The 21,700-nt window shown below is 65.1% G+C and overlaps 3 protein-coding genes across 3 annotated transcripts; all 3 read left to right on the plus strand.

Annotated features, from left to right (window-relative positions):
* Nucleotides 1–728: 728 nt before the first annotated feature.
* LDBPK_060830 (hypothetical protein, conserved) lies at nt 729–5,549 on the plus strand (the record flags this gene model as incomplete). The annotated part of the gene is made up of 1 exon (XM_003858341.1): nt 729–5,549. The coding sequence occupies one exon, from the start codon at nt 729–731 to the stop codon at nt 5,547–5,549; it is 4,821 nt and encodes a 1,606-aa protein (XP_003858389.1).
* Nucleotides 5,550–7,342: 1,793 nt separating this feature from the next.
* Nucleotides 7,343–18,121, plus strand: LDBPK_060840 (hypothetical protein, unknown function; the record flags this gene model as incomplete). The annotated part of the gene is made up of 1 exon (XM_003858342.1): nt 7,343–18,121. The coding sequence occupies one exon, from the start codon at nt 7,343–7,345 to the stop codon at nt 18,119–18,121; it is 10,779 nt and encodes a 3,592-aa protein (XP_003858390.1).
* A 720-nt stretch (nt 18,122–18,841) lies between these two features.
* Nucleotides 18,842–20,080, plus strand: LDBPK_060850 (hypothetical protein, conserved; the record flags this gene model as incomplete). Its single annotated transcript, XM_003858343.1, has 1 exon — nt 18,842–20,080. One exon carries the CDS (start codon nt 18,842–18,844, stop codon nt 20,078–20,080), a length of 1,239 nt encoding a protein of 412 aa, XP_003858391.1.
* Nucleotides 20,081–21,700: the final 1,620 nt, after the last annotated feature.

Below are 21,700 nucleotides of genomic sequence, written 5' to 3' on the forward strand. Positions count from 1 at the left end.
CAATCTCGTCCTCGTCTCTCTCCGTCGTGTTCGTCTCTGTTGGCCGATATACGCATATTCCTTTGTTGGTAAGGCTCTTTCCAGCGTCATCGTTGTTTCGGTGTGCGTAAGACAACCCTTCCGCCGATGTGCCCCCCTCTCTCTTCCATCCGCTTGCCCCTCCGCCTTGGCTGATGGGTGGGGGCCGGTGTGGGTGGGCAGGGGAGTACAGGGCACTCGTGCGGTTGCTTACTTCGTGCTCATCGCTGTAACTCCTTAATGCGATCTTCATGTTCTCCTTTCATCTGGTATCGTTGCGGGAGGGATCCCTCCCCAGCCGTCCCTTGATTGCTGATGAACCTTCCAGCTGTCGGTGACGCTCGCGGCAACGCACACACGTGCACCAACACACTCCGACGCACGCCAAGACAGGTGTTCCTGTGCAGTGCTTGCGTTAGCTGTGCCTGCCCCTTTACTCATCTTGATCATCGCCGGCGACGTGACGCATGTGGACTCTGCCCCCCCCCCCCACGTATTGCTCATCATCCACCGTGTCTCGCCCTGCGCTCTTCTCCTCTCCCCTCTCTCGCGCTCTGCCTGTCTGTGTTCGGCATGTAAGCGCACAGACGCACGGCCGCTGGCTGCTCAGCTGTCGCTGTTTTGCATCACCAACGGAATACAACCAGCAGTGCTAGCACCCCCTCCCTCTCCCACACCTCCTCCCCGCCCTCGCGCATCGATCACGTGTCATGGCAGCGATAGCGTCAAAGGACACCGCAGGGGCGGCTGCCGCGGAAATAGAGTCGTGCATGAACCCTTTATCGCCTCCACAGGAGTCATCCACGAGGGCACATCAGTGGCGGCTCGTGGATGTTGACAGAGACTCTGCAGCGACGGCACGCCCCGGCACCTCCGTGTGGTCCATGGACTCTTTCAGAGAATCCACTCTAAGCTCTCCGAGGAGCGACGACGTGGAGCTAGCGATGGTAGCACCCGCTCTATCGTGGAAGGAGGAACGGCGACAAGCGTCGGGGGCCGCCGCTGCTGACCGAAAATCACCGCCATTGTCAGGTGCCCCCCTGTCCTTGCAGGATCATGCGGCGGTATCGCATCGACTGCAGAACCTTCAGATCAGAAACAGGGCACAGAGGCAGGCCGTGCGCAGCAGCGACGTGAAGGAGGATGGCGCCGCCGCCGGTGATGGCGAGTGCCGCTCTTTCACAAGGTGCGTGTTGCACTCGGAGGCCACAATGGAGAAGCGGTCGGTCTCGGTGGCGAGAACCCCTAGCACCGCCGCGCCACAGCCTCGCCTAACCGGCGAGCACCCGCAGCGTGCGCCCCCATCGCAGGCGCAGCAACCCCATCCAAAGCATTCGCCGTTGCTGTCCTTCTGCCAGTCCGCGCCTCACCAGCTGCCACTGCAGGCGGCGTGGGTCTCCGGTGGCGGCGGTGGCGGCCGTGCCGCCTTGAACCCAGGAGATGAGCCACTTAGCACAGCGTACACAGCGGCGGCGACCTCGGAGGCGAACAGCACCACATCAGGCATCTTTCCTGCTTCACAGTGGATCCGGGCTACGCTGGGTGTCCTTCCAACGCGTTCTCGTCCCCACAAGGAGACGGTGGCCACATCACCGTTGCCTCCACAACCGGTGACGTTGGCGTCTCGCAAGAACCCGCCTGCAGCACAGGCGGCCACGCAGCTGCACGAGCGTCGCGTGGCCGCGGCTCTGCAGTCCCAAAAGGAGATGCGCGAGTTCATGGTGATCATGCGGCGCATGGAGGCTGCGGGCGGAGCCAACGCGGTACGTCGGCAAACACATCAGCGCCGTCGCCGCGAGACGTGCGACGGTGCTGAGAATGGCCTTTTGGCGTGTTGGCGCGCCTCGCACCAGGCCACCACACCCCGAAGCAACAGCACAGTCAGCCATCCATCCGAGCAACCATCGTTGCATGGCAGCGCTGGGGCTGGTGACGGCGGCCGCGCCAGCATGGACGGCGAGGGGACAGACAAAGACGAGGCCAGGTCCTCGGCCACCTTCTCCGAGATGACGGAGCTCGACGAAGACGACCATATTGTCGCCACCCCCGGTCCCTACCTTCGCACGGGTAGTGCAGCTGGGCCTGTGCAGGCTACGCGGGTTCGCGGACGTCGCCGCGGAGCGCGCGGCGCTTCTGAAGTGGTGTCCTCCAAAACGTTAGCTGCCTCGGCGGAGGTAGCCGCTGCTGCAAACATGTCCCGCATGGCGGTCTACAAGCTGCGCGATCGGACGGCGCGGGGGTGGGTCGCGCTGCAGCACAGACGGGTAGCGTGCATGCGCGCCGGGACGCCGGTGCTACAGCGCGAGATTCAAGCGAGTCAGCAACGACTGCTGCACGCCTACAAGGGCAACACAGAAGGTAGTGGTGCGGGTGTGCAGGCGCAAGCGGGGCCCCGCGAGGCCATTGTGGAGGCTGCGACCACGGATGACGGGCTGATGAGCGTGGCAGGACTGCCAGATGGTACACCGAATCTCTTTAAGGTTCCGGTGGCTGGCAATCTGATGGCGCTGACCGTCTCGTGGGGCGGCATCCCCGACGATGTGCAGCCCGACGACGGCGCTGCCAGTAGCGATGACGACAGCGTTGATAGCGATTTCTTGAACATGAGGCACTCGGCGGCGAATGCGAAGCGTGTGACGCAGGCACCAGCGGCGGACAGAGAGGCAGACGGGGTCAGGGGGAAGAAGAACAGCGGTGGCGGTAGTGGCGTCGGCGGCGGCAAGGACTCGGACCCACTTTGGTTTGGCGGTGATACTCCCCTCGCGTTGATCGCGGCGCCGGATCAGCGTAGGACATCGCTGGCGCGATCCTCTTCTACGCTCAGCAACGGCACCTTGCGCACCGCCAACGCCCAGACGTTGACATCCGCTTCGTGTCTTCTCGGTGGCGACGTGGCGACTCTAGAGCAGGCGGCCGACAACACCACGTGCCTCTCAGCGCGTGCGTCCGTGGCCGCTGCCGCAGCTTCAGGTGCGGCAGCGGCCGAAGAGGAGCAGTACCTACGCAACGAGCTACAGCGACGCCTGGCACAGGCAAGCGAGTGCACCATATACGGGCTGCACAACGCGCTGTGCGGCACGCGGGGTGGCCACCCATCCAGGCCTGCGAGGACGGCAGCTGCTGCTACAGACCCCGGAGTCGTTGTTGGTGGTGCTGATGCGGCCCCGCTCAGCTCACCGGAGGTAGCGGCGCGCCGGCATCACCTGGGACAGAGCGCTACGTCACCCGATCTGCGATTCCCAGCGCAGCAGACTTTGAGTCGGCGCACGTCTGTGAAGATGCCTTCCATCATACAGACACGTAACGCCGCGATCACAACCCCTGCGTCCGCGACAGCTGCCGGCGCGCTGGAGCGACGTGCCGATGCATCCCTCTTTCCCCCTGACTCCTGCGGCTCCCCGAATCGGCGAAAGCGTCAGGGCCGTGCCCAACTCGGAAGCGACGCGGCAAACTCGATGAGTGTACTCAGCTCTGTCCCCGCTGCGCCGCTCTCCACGCTGCTTTTACCCCTCGGGGGCGGCGGCGGCACGGCGGCGGCTGCGCGACCGCGCGCTGTGGCGGCACAGGCCATCACCTCTGTGCCATCTGCCTTCGGCGCGCAGACACCCGCGGACAGCCTTGCCGCCGCCGCCGCCGTGCCACCGCCGTCCGGCCGCCCCCGACGCAAGAAGAGCTTTCCAAAGCAGAAGACCGTGCGCCGACACAAGCCGCTGCCGCCTGTCATCGGCGTCGGCGAGCACGCAGCGGTGCTGCTCCAGCAGGAGTTGCTGGCTACGCGACGGTGGGAGCTGGAGGCGGAGCAGGCGCACGCCCACGACATTGAATGCACCTGCGCCATGCTGCAGCGACTGCGCCCGCTGCGAGAGCAGATGATGGCGTGCGACACGTGCCCGGGCACGCGGCGCACTGGCGCGGCGAAGCGTGTCGCTGAGGAGCCAACCAATCCACTGCTGCTGATGCGCAGCCGCACACTGCTATCACAGATGGCGACGCCACCGGACGCGGCGCTCGCGACGCCAACGCCGTTGCCGCCACCACCGCCGCCGGGGCTGTCGAATGCACGACTCCGCAGCACCGCTGTAACTGCGAAGGGGATAGCGGCATCCCCGCCTCCGAGGCGCAACAAGGCGGACGCCGCCATCGCCCGTTCGCACCTGCCGCAGGCGGTGCTGTGCCGTCAACGGCAGCTGATCTACGACGAGGCGGTGCGGCTGGACACTGGGAACCGGCTCGAGGCGCACACCGCCTACCTTGATGCCCTCACTCAACTCGCGCACAAGCACGTGCCCTCCGTATCGTGGCCTGCGGTGTCAGCGCTCATGAGCGAATTACGCGATCGCTTACAGCGCGAAGCGCAGCTGACGATCGGCGCTCCGTCAGCCACATGGGATGGCACAGCTAGTAAGCCGACCGTGCAGGCGGCCGCGATATCGTCGTCCTCGTCGGCGCTGGCGCTGACGGCGACGAAGCCAACGGCGAGGCGACTCAGCTCATCCTCCACGACGCCCTCACTGTTGCGGACCTCTGCGGCACTCCAAGCAAACCCACCAGCGCCACCGCCGTCCGCGCAACAGTATGGTGGCCTGCAGCAGCTCATCGCTACCCACCTCGGCGTGCTCGAGTTGACGCAATGGCCGGTGCAGGAGGTGTTGCAGCACCTCGCAGCTCTCTATCGCGTCCCGCTCTCCCTCCTGCACGAGTGGATCGCGGAGCAGCAGCGGCGCTACTCGCGCCCGTACAGCTACGAAGAACGCTTTCTTGCAGTTGATTGCACCATTGCCGGGCGCGCGGCCACGGCCGACGCGGTGCTGCGACTCACGCTGCACCGCTGCCGTCGACCACCACTGGCACCGCTTCAAATCTCGCCGAGGACGGCAGGTAGCGAGAGAACGGGCTACGTCAACAGCCTCCAGCAGCAGCAGCCTTCTGGAGAGGAAGGGGGCCTGTACTACATTCGGGTGCGGTCGGCAGTGCAGTCCGTGGCGTCCACGGCGGTGCCGCTGAGCTTGACGGCAGCAGTCCCATTCTCGGGGGCGGCCGCCCCCGTGCGCGCCTTTTCGGCGTCGTCCGGCAAAGGCGCGCACTCGTTGACGGTGCGCTCGCTCTCTGCGATGGCCTCCGATGCCTCCACGCTGCCGCCCTCATCGTGTGCCAGGGCTCTCAACTTTCTCGGCCAGACCTTGATTGTGAACTTGCTCTCCGCCGCCGCTACCGCCTCCGGCCGCTCGAGGGATCACCGGCGCCGCACCGCGACCAGAGGAACCCTTATCCACCGCAGCAATGGCAGCAGCGGCGCTGACGCCGACGCGGAGACCGACGGCTCTGTACTGATGGTGGAGCTGATGCAGGCAGGTTGCACAACCCCTCTGGCGTGCGGGGAGCTAAACCTGCGCAAGCTCGGCTTCAACGCGCACAACACGAACAATGGCGGCGGCGGCGGCAGTCGGATGCGCGCGCAGAACGTGCAGATCGCGCTGAGGCGCAAAGGCTACCGAAGCGCGATGCTGAGGACGACGCTGGAGATGATGTGAAATGGTGGCGGCGGTGGTTCTGGTGCGTGCCTTCACCACCATGTGAGGATCTCCTTGGCGACGATGTCGCATGCATCGTTCCTTCCTTTCCGTCTTTTGCGATATATGTGCCGGTATGCCTGCTTGCGCGTATGATGTACGCTATACAATGTAGAGAGAGGGGGCATGGGGCGACCCAACACACAGGCGCTGACCTCTTCTACCATCCTCCCCCCGCACGCGTTTCTGTGTCAGTTCTGTGTGCAACTGCCGCTTCTGAACACCAGGCCCCGCCCCTCCTCTCGTTCTCCCTTGCTCTCTCCGCAGATTTGCTCAACTCGGTTGGCGCCCGGCAGGAGCACAGAAGGGTGAAGGGGCTGCCAGCATCGTTCGGAGCAGAGAGGGGGTGAGAGAGCGGTGAGCCAGCGGGTGCCTGCCTGCCTTTCCGTCTCTCTCTCTATCTCGCCCTCCTCTGTGGCGTGAACACGGACACAGGCGCGCAGGCAGCAGCACGCACGACGCGTGCTGGCGCTCCGCGAACGTGCGCTCATGTAACAAATATGTGGTCCATGGACTTGCGGTTTCCTTGTTTCTGGCTTGTTTCCCCCCCGGCTCGCTTCTGCCGGCACACGCGCGCCTTTACGTGGCTTGTGCAGCCTCACGCTTCCTTCGCGGCCGCGTCGAAAGTTCGCGTTCGGCTTGTGGTTGACGCCGCATCGTGTCTATGCCTGATGGCCTAGGCCATCGCCCTACCCCCTCGCCTTCACCCCGGACCCGATGTGGCGACCTCTGGCGGTCCATTCCTCTCCTTGTCTCTGTCTGTCTCGGAAACCCTCGCTTGCGACTCGCTCAGCAGCCAAGCTGAAGGAGAAGCTCGGCCACAATATTGCGTGCATGACAAAACAGAGGGAGGGGGAGGGGGGAGGACGGTGAAGTGGCGGGGCCCCATCGATGGATGCGCTGAAAAGGGGTGGGGCGTGGCAGCTGGGATAGGTTGTGCATACGCGTCCATGTAGTCGCGCAGCACAGCCCTCCTGCCGTTGCTGCATCATCGTGCCGTTCGCCTTCCAGGCCTCCGGCCGCTCTTCTCTCCTTTCTTGTCCAAGCTGATGGCGCACGCACACGCATGTGCGCACCCCCCCCCTTCACTGATCCTCCCGTTCTTCACTCTCCGTCTACTTCCATGGTGGCAGTGCAAAGCCAGACAACACCCCCACCCCTAACCCCGAGAAAAGCGGTTGGCCCCCTGAACGCCACCACTACCAGCGCGATCATCAGCGCGCGTTGCCTGTCTCCGTCTCTGTCAGCCTCCTCGTGTGCTGCCCTCGGACACTCTTTCCTGCCTTCCACATCCTCCGTCTATCATCCTATCACGAGCGTCTACCGCATGCGGCTAACGTAACGCAGCGGCGCGAAGGTAACAAGCGCAGACGAAATCTAAGAAGGCCAACGGAGAGGTGGTGCGTTGTGTGGGACGAGGGAAGAAGGGAGGGAGAGAGGGGGGGGGGGCTGTCAACGTGTGAAAGCTATACCAGCGCGCACACATACACCCCTTCATCTTGTCTGTCTCGCTGCGGGGGGGGGGCGGGTAGCGGGTCAGCGTGACGGCGTGCCGGCTGCTTTGCTTCACCGCTGTTGTCTGCCCTCGTGTGTGCGCGCGACACGCCTCGCGCACTCGTCCACCACCCCCACTCCTCTTCTTCGCGTTGTGCTTCTGTTCGGTCTCCGCTCCCGCTCGACCGCTGTGTGCTTCGGGGCGTTGGCTTTGTAGCGGACTCGAAGCACACGAGTGAGGAGAGGGCTGCGGCGGCGCGATGCAGCGACGTGGCTGGCGCCCTGGCCATGACCCTCCTGGGTCCTCGCCAGTGACCTGGCTCTCTAATACGAGTTGCACTTTCTCCTACGCATCATCGGCGGCGGCGCGGGGCGCGCTGATCTGTGGCGCTGCTGCAGCTTCGATAGTGGAGACGCAGCAGCTGGCGGACGCAGCGGCGCGAGCGAGATGCCGCGCACATTGTCGATGCGGAAGCGCCGCCACGGCGCTACGGCGATCGAGCCTTCAACTGCCGACTCGGCGCCTGCAGTCCTCCACACTTGCCAGTGCCCCGTTTATTGTCACACGGAAGTGCCCACTGCACACGGCGTCGTCGCCACCGCCATGTGCTGAGCCTGCGCCGCAGGGCCACAGCGGCGGTGACGGCCGTTTTTCTGTGCCGACCCCATCAGCCGCAGCGGCTGCAACGGATTCGACGCGGCAGGAAGTGGTGCACCGCAGACGACAGGCAAAGCGGGCGGCTGCGCGCAGTGAGAGCGCCTCCACCAGCGCCGAAAAGCGCGCGAGCGAGGAAGCGGGCCGATACGGTCGTGATGCGCGTGACACCAGCAGTGGCCACCCCCGGCACACAAAACAGCCCCTGTCAGCCGCCGCCGCCTCACAGAGGACGCCCATGCCAGCGCGGCAAGACGAATGCATCCCGGGCCAGGGGCCAGCACTTCTGGAAGCGGCCCGACTTCCTGCTCCGCCGACGCGTTACAACGCCACGCCGGAGTCCATCTGCAGCTACCTTCTTACCCTTCGCCGCGCGGTCAGCTGCAACCGCGCCGGAACTCACCTCTCGAGTATGACGCGCCGAGCTGCCCTGGTTTTCATGCATCAGATCCTGCCGACACTCATGGCGATGCCGCCGGTGCCGGAGGCTGATCTGCTGACGGGGTCAACGGTGTCAACACCCGGGGGCGATGCCGCAGTTGAGCGACACGATGTGGAATCGGGGGCAAGCAGTAGCATTGCCGACGCCGCGCGCGCGAGCTGCGACGTCGAGCCTCTCGCTCATCCTTCTTTTCCACCTCAGCCGCCGCCCCGTGCGTCTCATCCGAACACGCTTGAGTCGCTTCCTGCCAGTGCCGATGCGTCCCGGCAGCTGAAAGAGTGGGGCAAGGGGACCGTTCCGTGGACAGAGCCGCTTGCGGAAGCCATTCTGCTGATGTGCAACAGGCTTGATTGCGAGATACGTCAAATGTGGGTCGCGCGAGCCGCGCTGCTCTACCTTGTGTTCGAAGAGGGGAAGGCCTGTGCAGACCCCCTGCAGCCGCAGCCCGCTGCGTTGGGCGCCCCTGCGAGCAGCCCGACGCGCACGCCAAGGAGTACTCTGAACGACAAGGCGCAGCTGGCGCTCGCGCTGATGCGGACGCTGGAGGTGCATCGTCGTCAGAGTCGCCTGATGCGTGAGGTGCTGCGCCCGGTGACGATGCGGTTTGCACTGCAGCTGCGCGAGAAAGCCAATGCTGCGGCGTCTTCCGACGGGCTCGGCAGCCGCGGGGAAGCTGCGGCGGTGGCGCTCTCGGAGCTGAGGAGCCGTGATAGGCGTGCTGCGGGCGTGGGTGGCGACGGCAAGGTCGCCGCGCATGCATCATTCGTGCCGCGTGCCGTTGCCGCGCCCTTGCCCCCGCGTGAGAGTTCCTTTGTGAATCTCGAGCGCTACCTTGCAGATGGGCTGCTGCCACTGCTCTACGGCGAGTTCGTCCACTACTGCCGCGCTGTTGAGCAGTGGCATGACTGTAGCTACCGTGCAGTGGCCCATACCACTGTGGAGGCAACGACGGCGGCCGCCAGCACAGCGGCAGCCGCACCGGCTGCCTCACCACAGCAGCAGCACGCTCCCCGTCCAAGTGCACAGGACGGCGGCACGTGCTTGCCTTACATGTCGCGCGCTGACATCGAAACTTTTTCGCTGCTCGCCGCGGTGCTGCACCGGGCCCTCGGCCTGCGCGGTGTGGCTCGCTGCGGCGACGAGGTTTATTTTGACTTGAACGGGCACGGCGCAGATGCGTACACATCTGTGGCGCCGAGATCTCACGGGATCGCCAGCGACCCGAGCGGAGGTGTGGGAGCTTCTGCCGACCATCTCCAATACGGGCGAGAGCAGTTGCGTGGGTCCATGACAGATGCTGCTCCTGCTGGCGCACCGCGGCCTCCGAGGAAGCCGCGGTGCCAGCCGGCTGTGCCGCTGCGGGCATTGCGGCTCACGATTGAGGCCATCACCGCAAGGCTCGACGCGGATGGCGGACCTCACACAGGAGCGCAGGAGCTGGTCTCCCGGAATTCGATGCAGCAGGTGCGCGCGGGCTACGATGTGCGAACCTATTCCCCGCCGCCGTTTGTGCCGCCGCTGGACGCACGGGGAGCGCGCGGCGGCGGCGACCCATCTCCGCCGTCTTCAGCGTCATCGCCCACATCGAGGTTTGGCGGGGCAGCAGCGTCCTCTTCCGCGCGATCACCGCGTGTGCCCTCGGCAACGGCGCCATCGCCGAAGGCCGCGCGAGAGGGACGCTGTCATGGTGGTTGCAAGGGCCACGACTGCATGACGACAGGCAGTGGATCACCGCGCACCACGACGACGACGCCGTCGCCGTTGGACGGATTTGGCAACTTTAATATCGGTAGCTTCTTGCCGATTCTCACCCTATGCGCCCACGACCGCTCTTTCAACATTTTCGTGACGACTGCAGCAGACAGGACCGGCGTCCATGCTGCGACGACGTCGGTCGCTGGCAGCGCCAGTCCCGCAAGTCCGACGCCAGCGGCGGAGCCCAGTGCACCGCCCGAGGAGGACGTGTCGGCCCTCGCCGCCGCCGTCTCGAGGCTTCTTCTCCTTGGTGTATACTGGGCACCGCTCTGCCGGACGTACCAGCTGCCCGCGGTGCTGGCCTTCTTCGCTCGCGCGACGACAGTGGAGCTGACGCATGCCGCTGCAGAGAAGAGCACGTCAGCAGCAGCAGCAGCAGCAGGGCCCAGCCCGCACCCCGCTTCGTCACATTCGACCGCAGCCTCGCAGAGCACAGGGCCGGCGCGAGAGGCGGCACCGGCGCCATTGGACACGAAAGTACTTCAGCTAGTACGTGACGCGTTTCTGCCCCCAAGTGACGATCTCGCCGCACCGTCGTCGCCGTTCGTGCAGCAGCTGAGCCGCCTGATCTACTCGAGCGGGCGCTACATTGAGTGGCTGAACTTTGGCACATTTGCGAACATCGCCGCCACTCTCGACCGAGTGCTGTCCCAGTGGCCGATGCATCATGCCGATGTGGCAACGGCGGCCCCGGCGCGCTTCCTCAGCGGTAACGCTGATGTGGGATGTGGTTGCGCAAGCGACGACCGCGGGGGCGGCGGTGGCGGTGCTTGTGTTGCTACGGCCGCCACGGCGTCCAGCGGCGGTGAGTTGTCTTCATCTGCCGCCACAAGCTCGTTTCAGCGTCACGACGTGGTCGCGCGAGATGCCGGCACGACGCCAGCGGCTGATGCGGCCGGTACTGCTGTGGCACCACATGCGACGGGATCGTGCGTCGTCTTCCGTGCGCCGGTTGCGGCCGGGATGGCTACCTTGCACGTTTTCGCCGCCATCGCGGACGAGTTCTGGTCTCGGGAGCATGGACGCATCATGTGGCAAGCTATTTCCAGACAGGCGAGACAACGCCTGGCTGTCATGTCGAGCACGGCTCTCATGCGTGCGTACTCGACGAGATTCTTAGGGTTTAGCACGCACACCTGCACGTACACACGGCTCCGAGTGGCGGTGCCGAACGTCACCGGCGATGGCACGACGACGACGACGGCGGCGGCGAACGGGGTTCGAGAAATTCTGACGGTGCCCTTCTACGTACTGCGGCTAATGGGAGTGCGCAGCGCGGCTGCCGAGAGTATGGGCACGCCTGATGAGGTGCTGAGGGTGTACCGCACGAGCGAGCGTGCGGAGTCCTACATGGCGGTGCTGAACGCCCTCGGCAGCACCACGGCAGCGCGCCCGCTTATCTGCGAGTATCTGAGAAGCGACTTTATGTGGCGCACCATCCCGAACGATGCCTTTGTGCCGCTGGTCACGGCTTTGGTGGAGCTGGAGTTGACGAGTATGACGGTGCCGGAGCTCTTGTGGGTAAGCGGCAGCCTGGAGCACAGCACTGGCCCGAAGCATGGCCAGACCGCCACCTGGAGTCTGCCGGGGCGGTTGGCTGGATGCTTCTCGTCGCACACGATGAAGAGCTTAAACGCGCGCGTCGAGCCACACGAGCTGCGACTCCTGACCACAGACGATGAAGATGCTTACACCTTCTGCATGGAAACCGACGCTCGCGAGCTGCAAGAGATGACTGGCACGGACAATCGCCACGGCGGTGGCAAGCTCCCTCTTCTCCACTTCACGCTGCGCCGGATCAGCAGAGATGGTCGCGTGCTGGATCCGCCGCCGTCGGCGACAACGACGCCCAGCGCCGTGCGCGGGCACACGGGTGGGCGAGGCAGTGCCACGCGATCGTCCACCGTCCGTCACGCTCCCCGCCAAGGCGCTGGTGGGGGCCGAACACCGACACGCTTCGTCGGTGCACCGACGTGCTACAGCCTCGAATCGGTGGCGAAGTTGCTGTGGGAGCCCGCCTACTCAAAGTCGCCCAATGAGGGCGCACGAATGCCGCTGACAGCCTTTCCGCCGCTACTTCGATCTATGACGCTGCTGTCGGAAGCGGAACGCCGCGTTGACGACGCCATGCTGCATGACGCCGCCGACCTGCGCCGCGATGGCGCCTCGCCTGGCAGCAGCGAGTGGCACGCAGGCTCAGAGCCCCTGAGCCTTTGCAACGTAGAGCTGATCTTGCGCATGGCCTGGCGGCTACTCTTCGGCTCTGCCTCTGAGGCCGCCGCAGTTGCAGCGCCAACGGAGGCGGTTCCGCTGGAGGCTCTCGTGACGTTGTACCTGAGCCTCACCAGCGTCGCGAGTCAATGGACCGCGTCGTCGCACACTCGCGCCCTCGGCGCGCGTGCTGCGTCGCGTGAGCCGGCCGAGACGTCTCCCGTCGCGGGCGAGCGCGCGCGCAGGATCGGGGGCGCCGCCAAGGCGTTGGCGCCGCCATCCATCTTGCTGGCGGTGGATTGTTGCTTGGCGCACTGCGAAGCCGCCCTGCGACCGCGGCTGATGGCGATCGCGCTTCACACGGACGGCAGCGGCGCGGGTGACGCTGCATGCATGAAGCCGGAGCGCGTAGCGACAGACCTGCGGGTATCGCTGCAGCTGGCAGTGCTGACGGAGAGACTCCTGCCATGCCCGGCAAATATGGCCGCACCGGCGACGGCGGGTATGCCCGTTCACGAGCTGATCCACCGGCAGCTGTTTTGTGAGCTGAGGGCGAGCCTGCGCGAGGCACCGCTACAGCGGATCGCTGGAGAGGTATCGCGGCTGCCGTGGTGGGTAGCGCGGCGCGCGCATGCCGAAGTGAGCGGGGACGGCACGTCGCCCTCGACTTCGTGGGTCGAGCCGCTTTTGCTACGGGAGATCGGCGCCAAACGGCTGCCGGTGACCGAGCGCGCCACTACCGCCGCCGCCGCGCCATCGGCGGCGTCGTGCTCGAGTACGAGCCACCACAGCTTCGAGCTCTTTGAGTGGGCATTGCTGCCGTTCTACGCGAAGCTGGAAGCACGCCAGCATGATGCCAACGCGGCCGCCACGACGGCCGATAAGGCTGCGACTGCACCATCGCAGCCACATTCGACAGCAGCACCGATGATGGACAGCTTCCTCTGCCTGGAAGATGCGTACCATGACTCTGCTGCTGGGCTTGCTGCGCACCGGTGGTCGCCGCAGTCATCGCTTCATGGGCTTTCCACCGGCCTATCGTCCGGCGCCACTACGGATGCCACTAGCGTCAACGGCGACGGCAGCACGACAGCGTTCCAGACCAGCGGCCGCTCCTCTGCGCCACACATGGCGACGCTCGAGGCTGCTCTGAACGCCTTGCCAGCCCAATGCGACTCATTTCACATCCTCCTGCACGTGGTCCGGCAGCTGTTCCTGTCGCACCCGGTTCTCCTGTCTACCGCACCCGACGCCGCGCTTTACTATGAGCTACGCGCTGCCCGCACGGCGCCCGACCACGAAAAGAGCATCGCGTCGGCCGCTTCAAGTGCTTCAGCGCCGGAGCACGTTCTGGGGGCGGCAGTGGGACGGCAGGCGTGGGCGACGCTGCCGACGCAGCGAGTGGATCTGCCACACGACCTGCGCCAGCGCTACGTCGACGCCCTCTTCCGTTGCTTCAAGCGACTCGTGCCTCACCACAGCTGCACTGCAGAGGAGCTGGTGGAGTTGCTCCACCTTCTGTGGCTGGCGGACCCAAACGCCTCCCGCGTCGCTTCCTCGGCTCCTTCGTCGTCGACGAAGGCATCGACGTCGCAGTGGCCGAGCCTCTTCGCACGCTGCAGCGCCTTCGTGAAGGGGTCGCTGGCTGAGTTGGACGCTGCCGTCGAGATGCAGGACACAAATCCCAGCTTGAAGGATGGCAAAGACGTCGGCGCATCACCGTGGCTACTCCGGAGTGTGCCGGATGTGCTTCAGACGGTGTACCGCACTGTGCACTACGGCCTCACCAAGAGCATCGTGTTCAAGCCTCGAGAGATGCACTGGCTCTCCGTCAACGCCATGGCCCTTCACCCACGATCGATGGTGCTCTTCCTGCACTGCCTCAACATCGTAAGAGGGCTGGAAGAGCAGCGCCAGCAGCATGCCTCCACGCCGCAGCCGCTGTCAAAGCCGCCGTTGCCGCAGCGGCAGCAGCGAGCACATCACTCGCTGAACAGATTGCACAAGAGCACACTCGAGCTCTTCCAGCCCTTCGTTGTGTATGCCTCGATCACCGGAGAGGCGACATCGGGGGTGGCGAAGATGCGCTACATGCCGCTGATGCTGGGACCTTTGAGCGACATGGACCCGCAGTTGGTGCTCGTCCTCATTCAAGCCACGTTTGCGGGGGCTATGTGGTCCAGCGATGCTGGAAAGGATCCACATGGCCGTGGCGGGGGCAGCAGCCGGCGTGAGCGAGCGAACGCGGGGAACGCCGTCTTCTATCGCAAGATGCTTGCTGCCTCACAGACGGGGGTAGGCCCCATGCGGATGGGCCAGAATGGTCATCTCCAGCCCACCCGCACGTTGGGCGATGGAGGCGTGCAGAATGCACGACGACTTCCGGAGAGCATTGCGGCAACGATGGCGGCGTTGCTGATGGTGGCAAGTCACGTGCAAGCGTCGTCGACGGTGTGGGCCTCGAACGGAGGAGTAGGAGGGCATGGGGATGCATATTCGGCCATGGGCACACGTGCGGCCCCGCGGCGAGCTCCATCGGCGCACATAGGCAGGGCGCATCATAGCGCGCTGATTTTCCTTCGCAATTCGCTTTATGAGCTGCTCCTGCTGGCGCGCTCGCGCCGACCGCTGCAGTGCGCGTCCGCCGTCACGGTCGTCCAGGTAATGCAGCTGGCGGTGGTGCAAGAGAGCCCGCGAATGGCGAGGCTGCTGGATTGGCTCTTCTTGAGCCTGCTCATACCACCCGTGCAGATTGTAGAGAAGGCGATCGTTCCCGCCGCCACGAATGCATCGTTTCACCGCGGGAGCGGGTTCGCCGCAGCCCCTCTGGAGCTCCTCTCCTCGCCTGCCACCGCCAACACCGCCACCGCCGCTACTCTCACTCAGGGCGGCAGCGGCAACGCCTGCGAAAGCAGTGACAAGTACAGCCTTGTCATCCCTGTAGACACCCTCGGGGGCACACGCTTCCCAGCCGCGCACGAGGCCGTGCTGCTGCTTCGCCTGCTGCCGGTGCAGTATTGGCGCTCTCTGCTGCATCGTGATGTCTGTTGGCCCAGGTACCGCGGGTACGCGCTTCAGATGCTCAACAGGCGTTGGCGTTCGCTGGGCGTGACGAGAAGCGACACCCACACGGCTGATACGATGCGACATCCCACACTCAACAAGTGGAATCAACTTCGCGGCTCGCTGTCGTCACTCTTGCTTTCACTGGACGTCGAGTCGATCGCGTGTCTCGTGGCGGAGGCGATGGGGCCGATGGTGCTGTTGGTGGTGACGACGGAGCTGCTGCGCGTGTTGGCACGGCAGCGCGCCTGCTCGGGCGACAGCCCTACCACCGCACGCAAGGAGGCGGAGGGCATGCCACGCGCCGTATGCGCTGCGATGCGAACTGCGCCGCACACCGGCGGCTGCCAGCACGCGCAAGCGGACGAGTGGCCAGCGGGCATCGCTGCACCGAGTGACGCAGGCGACGACACCCTCTCGCCCGCAGCGTTGACGTCGTTTGAGGTGGTGCGTCTTTATGCCTCTCCTAGGTCCGTGCTGGCAGACGAGGCGGTTCAGCCGTGGCTGGAAGCGGCGTGCAATGTAATCGATCAGCTGGCGAGTACGCGGCATACCGACTTCGTGGCGGTGCTTGAGCGAGAGGCGGAGTGGCAGAGGCGCGTGACGGAGGCCTCTTCGTATCGCGGCGCGGCAGCGGAGGAGATGCCCCTTGGAGTCTTCCACCGGACCGCCGTTGAGGCAATGGCGGCGGCGAGAGCGGCAACCAAGGGAGGCGCCTGTGAAACCGCTGCGCCCGTGCTTGACATCGGAGAGGACGGCGTAACTGAGGCCAGCGGCGTCGGCGACGGTGCTGAGGCACGCGATAAGGCTGCGCTTGACTCTGACACCGGCGCACCGACGGCAGGCGACGACGTGAGTGCTCTTGTAGGCAGCGACGGATGCGGTGCACCGACGACGGACCTCTTCGCTACCACGGCCGCCGCGCTGGACGACGCCGCGGGCGAATGGTCTGAGGACTCAGACGCGGCAGCAGAGCGGCCGCTCGTGCTTGACTGGAGGCCAATCGCCGAGTTTGTGCGCGCAGTGCGTGAGGTGGATCCAGGCATCTCACAACGGCAGGTGCGACTGGAGTGTTGGATGCGCCAGCCGGAGCTGGCGGCGGGCGCGCCAGCGGAGGCGCAGGCGCTGCCAGCGGCGCGCACTCGCCCCTTCTCGCCAGCAACGACACCGACCGCTCCGTCAGCGTCATTCGCAGAGGCAGCCGTGGCGGGTGATATGGATGATGCCCGTGATGTGCTGCACAACGCTGCTGGTGCCATCCTGCAGCATGCACGCGCGTACTGGCAGGCGGCGGATCGAGCGCATGGTGTGCGGCCGCTGTTGATGATGAACTTGCGCGACGCTCTGAACTTTTATTCTCTCGATACGCAGCAGGTCTGCCATACCGGTGACGGCGCCGCTGGCGGGCAGCTGGTAAGCCCCACTTACGAGGGCGATACAGCCAAAGCCCCGAGCAGCACCGCCTCTTCCGCAGCGAGGGACAGCACCCGTGACTCTGCCGAGATCGTGGAACAGGCTCGCTGGCTAGAATACGTCACTGGCGGCAGCGACTTCGACCGCAGCAACGATCCCGCTGCGTCCTGGAACAGTCTCTCCACGACGATGGTACTTGGGCTGGTACGCCCCTGCCCCGCCCTCTCGGTGCCATCGATTCGCGCGCCCAGGGCAACGGGTGAGGCGACGACGGTTGGCGAACACAAGCGTCGTCGGATCGCCCTGCTCCGACGCGCCGGTGTGCTAGCCTCGGCGCAGGAGATGGCAGAGCGGTGTCGCGCGTACGGGCTGAGCTGCGCGATGCGGCGTGACGGCGCGCGCACGTGGCTTGTCACATATGCGACAGATTTTTGGCGCCGGAAGTCGCGGCGGCTGCAGCGCGAGATTTTTGAGTGCGTTGTCGGTGACGACGATGTCGCGGCGGCTGCACGCGCACGCTTGCACGCGTCCGCCAGTGGCGTTTCAGCGAATCGCCATGCAGGGGCGGCCAGGCAGGAGACAGCAGCAGCCGCGTCCGTGGCAGGGCGGCCCGTGATGGATGGACGCATGTCTGACGTGGAGCGTCGTGCCCGCCACCGGCTCCAACTTCTCCGTTGCGATGACCTCGCGCAGCTACTGCTGCTCATGACGTCCAAGACGTCGGCGGCGCTACCGTTGCCGAGTGCGAAGGGTGGAGCCAACACGGGCACGGAGGCATCGCTCTCGCTTCTACAGCTGAAGATGCGTGTCGTGATGGAAACAATGGCGGAGCTGCTGCCGAGCGCCTCCACGAACGAACTGATGCAGGTGGTGCTCGCGCTTCTCAAGCTCTCGATCTCTGCCGCAGCGACCGACGCCAGCAGCACGGACGCGACCGCGTCCCAGCTTCTTCACTACGTGTGTCTCGAGGCGCGGCGCCTGCTGGCGAATGTGGCGGTGCTCGTCGCCAACGATGTGGAGCGCTTCACCTTTGGCGAGCTGCTTTGGCTCATCACGCGGCTGCACACCCCATGCATTCGGGCGGCGGCACCGCCTCGCGCGCAGTCGGCTCAGCAGGCGGAAGGCGGCGCGGCGGCGCGGGGCGAGACGTTCCCGAGGCCTACGCACGGCAAGACGTCGGGAGATGAGTCTCTCGATGTGTCGATGTCTTACGTGTCAGCCGCTGTCGCGCGCGCCATCCGCGTTGTCATTGAGGGCTCCAACGACCCCACGGGCGGTGAGCGAGGTGACTGTGCTGACCCTCACGATGAAATCGGCGATGACACTGATGTCTCGACTAACAGGACAGCTGCCTTTGACGACGAGGTGCCCGTCAATTCTCAGTCGGCGTCACCCGTGACAGTGGCGCAGTGGGCCAAGGCCGTCGCTGCGGCAGAGCAGCTGCAAGGGAAGTCGCAGATGCAATACCTGCTGCAGCTGGTGGAGCGCTCGGCGGTGTGAGCGAGCGCTTTACATTGTTGTGTGTGTGTGTGTGTGTGCGTGTGCGTGCGTGCGTGCGTGCCATTGCTTGTGTGCCGCGTTTAATGTCTTGGGCGTGGATTCCGCATATTCGGCAACGTGATGGGCAGGAAAGGGGCGCCCGGCGGCGCATATCCGTGGCACCGATCACCGCAATGCGAACAGCGTCGAGGTGGCAGAGGGGCGGGACGGTGCTGCGAACAGAGTATGGAGGAACACGGAACACTGTGGACGGATGCGCAAGCAAGCGAACTGACGAACATATCAAAAGAGGCACTGCTGCCGCTGCTGCTGTTGCTGATGATGATGCTCCGAGTTGCTGGTGCCAGCGGGCTCTATCAGAGGACGCGCCGCCCGTGATGCGAGGTGAGACCGATATCTATGCACGTCTGAACGTGTGCGTGTGTATGCGGCAGCTCCGATCGTGCACTGCACGCTTGACACCAACAACAGCACACGCAGCCATGCTCTCGTTTCTTCTCGGAGCCATAGGCGCGTCTTTGCATGCTCCCCATGCTTCACGTCTTCCCCCTTCCGCCTCCTCAGCGTCTCCCGTCTTTCGCCGTGCCGCTCTCTCCCTCTCCCTCTGCATGTGTGTGTGTGTTTCAAGACCACTCGCCTGGGCATCCAAACCTCTGCCCCCCCCTCCCAAGCCCCAAATTCCCATCCCTATCCCACCCCGATCGATCATCTAGCTGCGCGATGAAGCGCTCCATACGCACACTCGAACAGCTGCAACTGCGCTTAACAAGTGACGCGGCGACCACCGGAGGCGGCAGCAGCCGCACTGGGACCACCGTTGAGCAGCGCCGTGCCGCCGAGGCAGCCAAGCAGAAGCGGTTGGCAACGCTGACCCCATACAAGCAGGCAGAGTACCGATGCGTCGAATGCGTTGCAGAGCTGCGGCAGGCGTTGCGCGATGTGGAGGAGTTTGAGGTTGCGTTGGGGCGCCGAACCAGCGCCGGCGTCGGCCGATCGAGAGAAGAGGAGGAGGCAGGAGACGCCGTGGACGCGGACGATGACGAGAGCACGAGGCTGCTCCGCCGACAGGAAGGGCGCCAAGGGCCGTCGAGCTCCACCGAAACCGCTCTGCTAGAGCAGGAGCTTGCTCGTAGCCGGCAGCAGGCAAGGCGTGCTCATCAGCGCCTTCAGCAGCTGCAGCGTGAAGCCGCGCGACTCGCCTCCAGGGCGGCTGCCAAGGCACCCGCAGTTACGTCCTCCGCTGCCGTTGCACCTGTCGCCGACGCCTCGGCTCCTTCAGCAGCACTGGAGGCGCTTGAGTGGCAACGGGCGCTGCCGCACGTCGAGCGGGCAAAGCAGTGGTACCGTGACGTGTTTGGGATAAGGGTGGTGTCGTCTCTGGACGATCCGGTGCTGCAGCTGAACAGACCCGCACAGCCGCAGCAGTCGGCTGGCAGCATGGCGCACTTCGGCAGAGGCGCCAATCCCGTTCCGTCATGCGTGACCGCTGCCGCGGCGTGCTCCTTCTCCTCCTCCGCACAGGCGCGGGGCAGTGAAAGCGCCGCCGGCTGGGTCAGCCCACAGGAAGGCAGTGAGGCGCGCGCCGGCGGCGCCGTCGCGTCGACGGTATCGCCGCTACTGATGCTCCAAAGTGCCCGCGAGGATGCGGAGTTTCGCGAGTTCTTTGCCTCGGTGCAGGCCAACGACGAGCTTATCGACGCGGCCATGGATCGCATCAGCGACGGCGTTCACCGACTCCTGGAGAACGCGCGTGGCATGCAGGACGAGCTGGCGGTGCAGGAGGCGCTGCTGCAGCAGGCAGAGGTGTCTGCGGAGGCGGCCGAGGCGCAGCTCACGCAGATGAACCGCCGCCTCCGCCGCGCCATCCGCGAGATGGAAGATTCGTCGATCTGCATGTATGTCGTGTGCCTGCTCGTGCTGCTACTCGTCCTTGGGCTGCTGTTGCGCGTTGCGAGCTGAGGCGCGCACACCCGTCTTGAGGGGCCGAGCGCGCGTGCATCGTGGCCGGCTAGCTTTTCTGCGTCCGTGGCCTAGACATCGTTCTCTTCTCGCTGCGTGTTCGCCTCCTCTGCTCTGACCGAGCTCGGCACCACACCGCTCTGTCGGTTGTTTCCTCTCTTTGAGGTCCCTGCTGCTTTTCGTCTAAGTGGCTGCGGTCTGCGCCGCCGCCTTGCTGTTATGCCGTGACTTCGCCACACATGTGCTTGGATTTACAGCGCCCCCCTCCCTTTTAGGTGCGTCATCACATGTGCGTGATGATCTGTGCTTGCTGCCTTGAGTGGACAGCTGAGAAGAGCGAGAGGTGCGCACGCGCAAAGGAAATCGAAAACAGATGCGCATCACGCAGCGCGAGCGCTAGCGTGTACGACGTAGCTATCCATCCCTTCTCTCCCTCGGCTCCGTAGGCCAGTGTCGCCGTGTGGGATCAGAGTCCCAGGGAGGGCGAGGATGGCGTGCGGGGCACGCGTTTCCGCTCAAAAAGGGGGTGGGGAGGGGGAGGTCGATCGTGATGCGTAGGCGCTTGTGTACGCGCGCCTACGTGTGCGCGCTGCCAGATCATATTCGAAGCGTCCACAGTGCTCATCCGCTGCGTCTCTTTTCCGCTTCCCCCGTTGCGCTGCATCCCAGTCGCCGTGGCGACGTGTCGAGCTGCTCAGTGACGCTCCTTCGACTCGCGCCAGCCTGCCCGACACTCCCTCTCCCGGCCTCGGTGACTCGCGTGAATGTGGGTGCCCTTCCAGCTCTGCGGCGCACACCCTCAGACGCCCCTTATGTGTGTATCCGTGTACACATGCGCGTGCGCTGGCGCACATGCCCCCGCCTCCCCTTTCCACCCCAACGCTTCTCAGCCCGTGTCTCCCCGATCTCACTTGCCTCTGCGAAAACGGGTAACGCACGCGCGCGCACGAATGCCCGCCGTGTGGCAGCGCCGTTGTCAGCCCGAGGTGGCCCGCGGGGTGGCGCACGGAAAACCAAAGCGGGAAAAGAAGCGTCGCCACGGCCATCGCCTGCCAGCTGCTGCTGCGGCGGCAGTCGTTCGACTTTCCATCAGGAGAGCCCCTCTTCTACCTCGCTCCACTCTAGGGCGGGGGAGGGGGAGCGTTGCCGATCTCTTTCAGGTGTCGCACGCACGTACACGGTCACTTCGATACTTGTCCAGCGACCGACGTACACATATGCATGTCGGCTTATGATCGATGGTGAACGGCGTGCCGATGGACTGTGAGCGCTGCCGACGAAGTATCGCCCACCCGCTTGCCCCCTCCTTCTGCTGAACCAGCGCGTGAGTGCGCACCGGGCCCCGGCGGCCGACATGTTTTGGTGTCGTTCTCTTGCGCGTTCTTTGAATGTTTTGCGGTTGCACGCGTTTCCGTGGACGCGACACGGCGACGAGATCAGGTGGACTGACTGATGGCGTCCTCGTTTCTTCGCCTCAGTGGAGGCGTGACGTCTGTCCCGCCTCTCAGCGATACGTGTGGTCTTCTACTCTCTGTGGGCATGGGTCCCCGGTGACCGCATGGCCCCCCTTCTTCCTCGTCATCTGCATGGCCCGTGCCTTCAGAGGGCGTCCGGCCACGC

The sequence above is a fragment of the Leishmania donovani genome, chromosome 6, assembly GCF_000227135.1.
Source record: "Leishmania donovani BPK282A1 complete genome, chromosome 6".
NCBI classification, from domain to species: domain Eukaryota; phylum Euglenozoa; class Kinetoplastea; order Trypanosomatida; family Trypanosomatidae; genus Leishmania; species Leishmania donovani.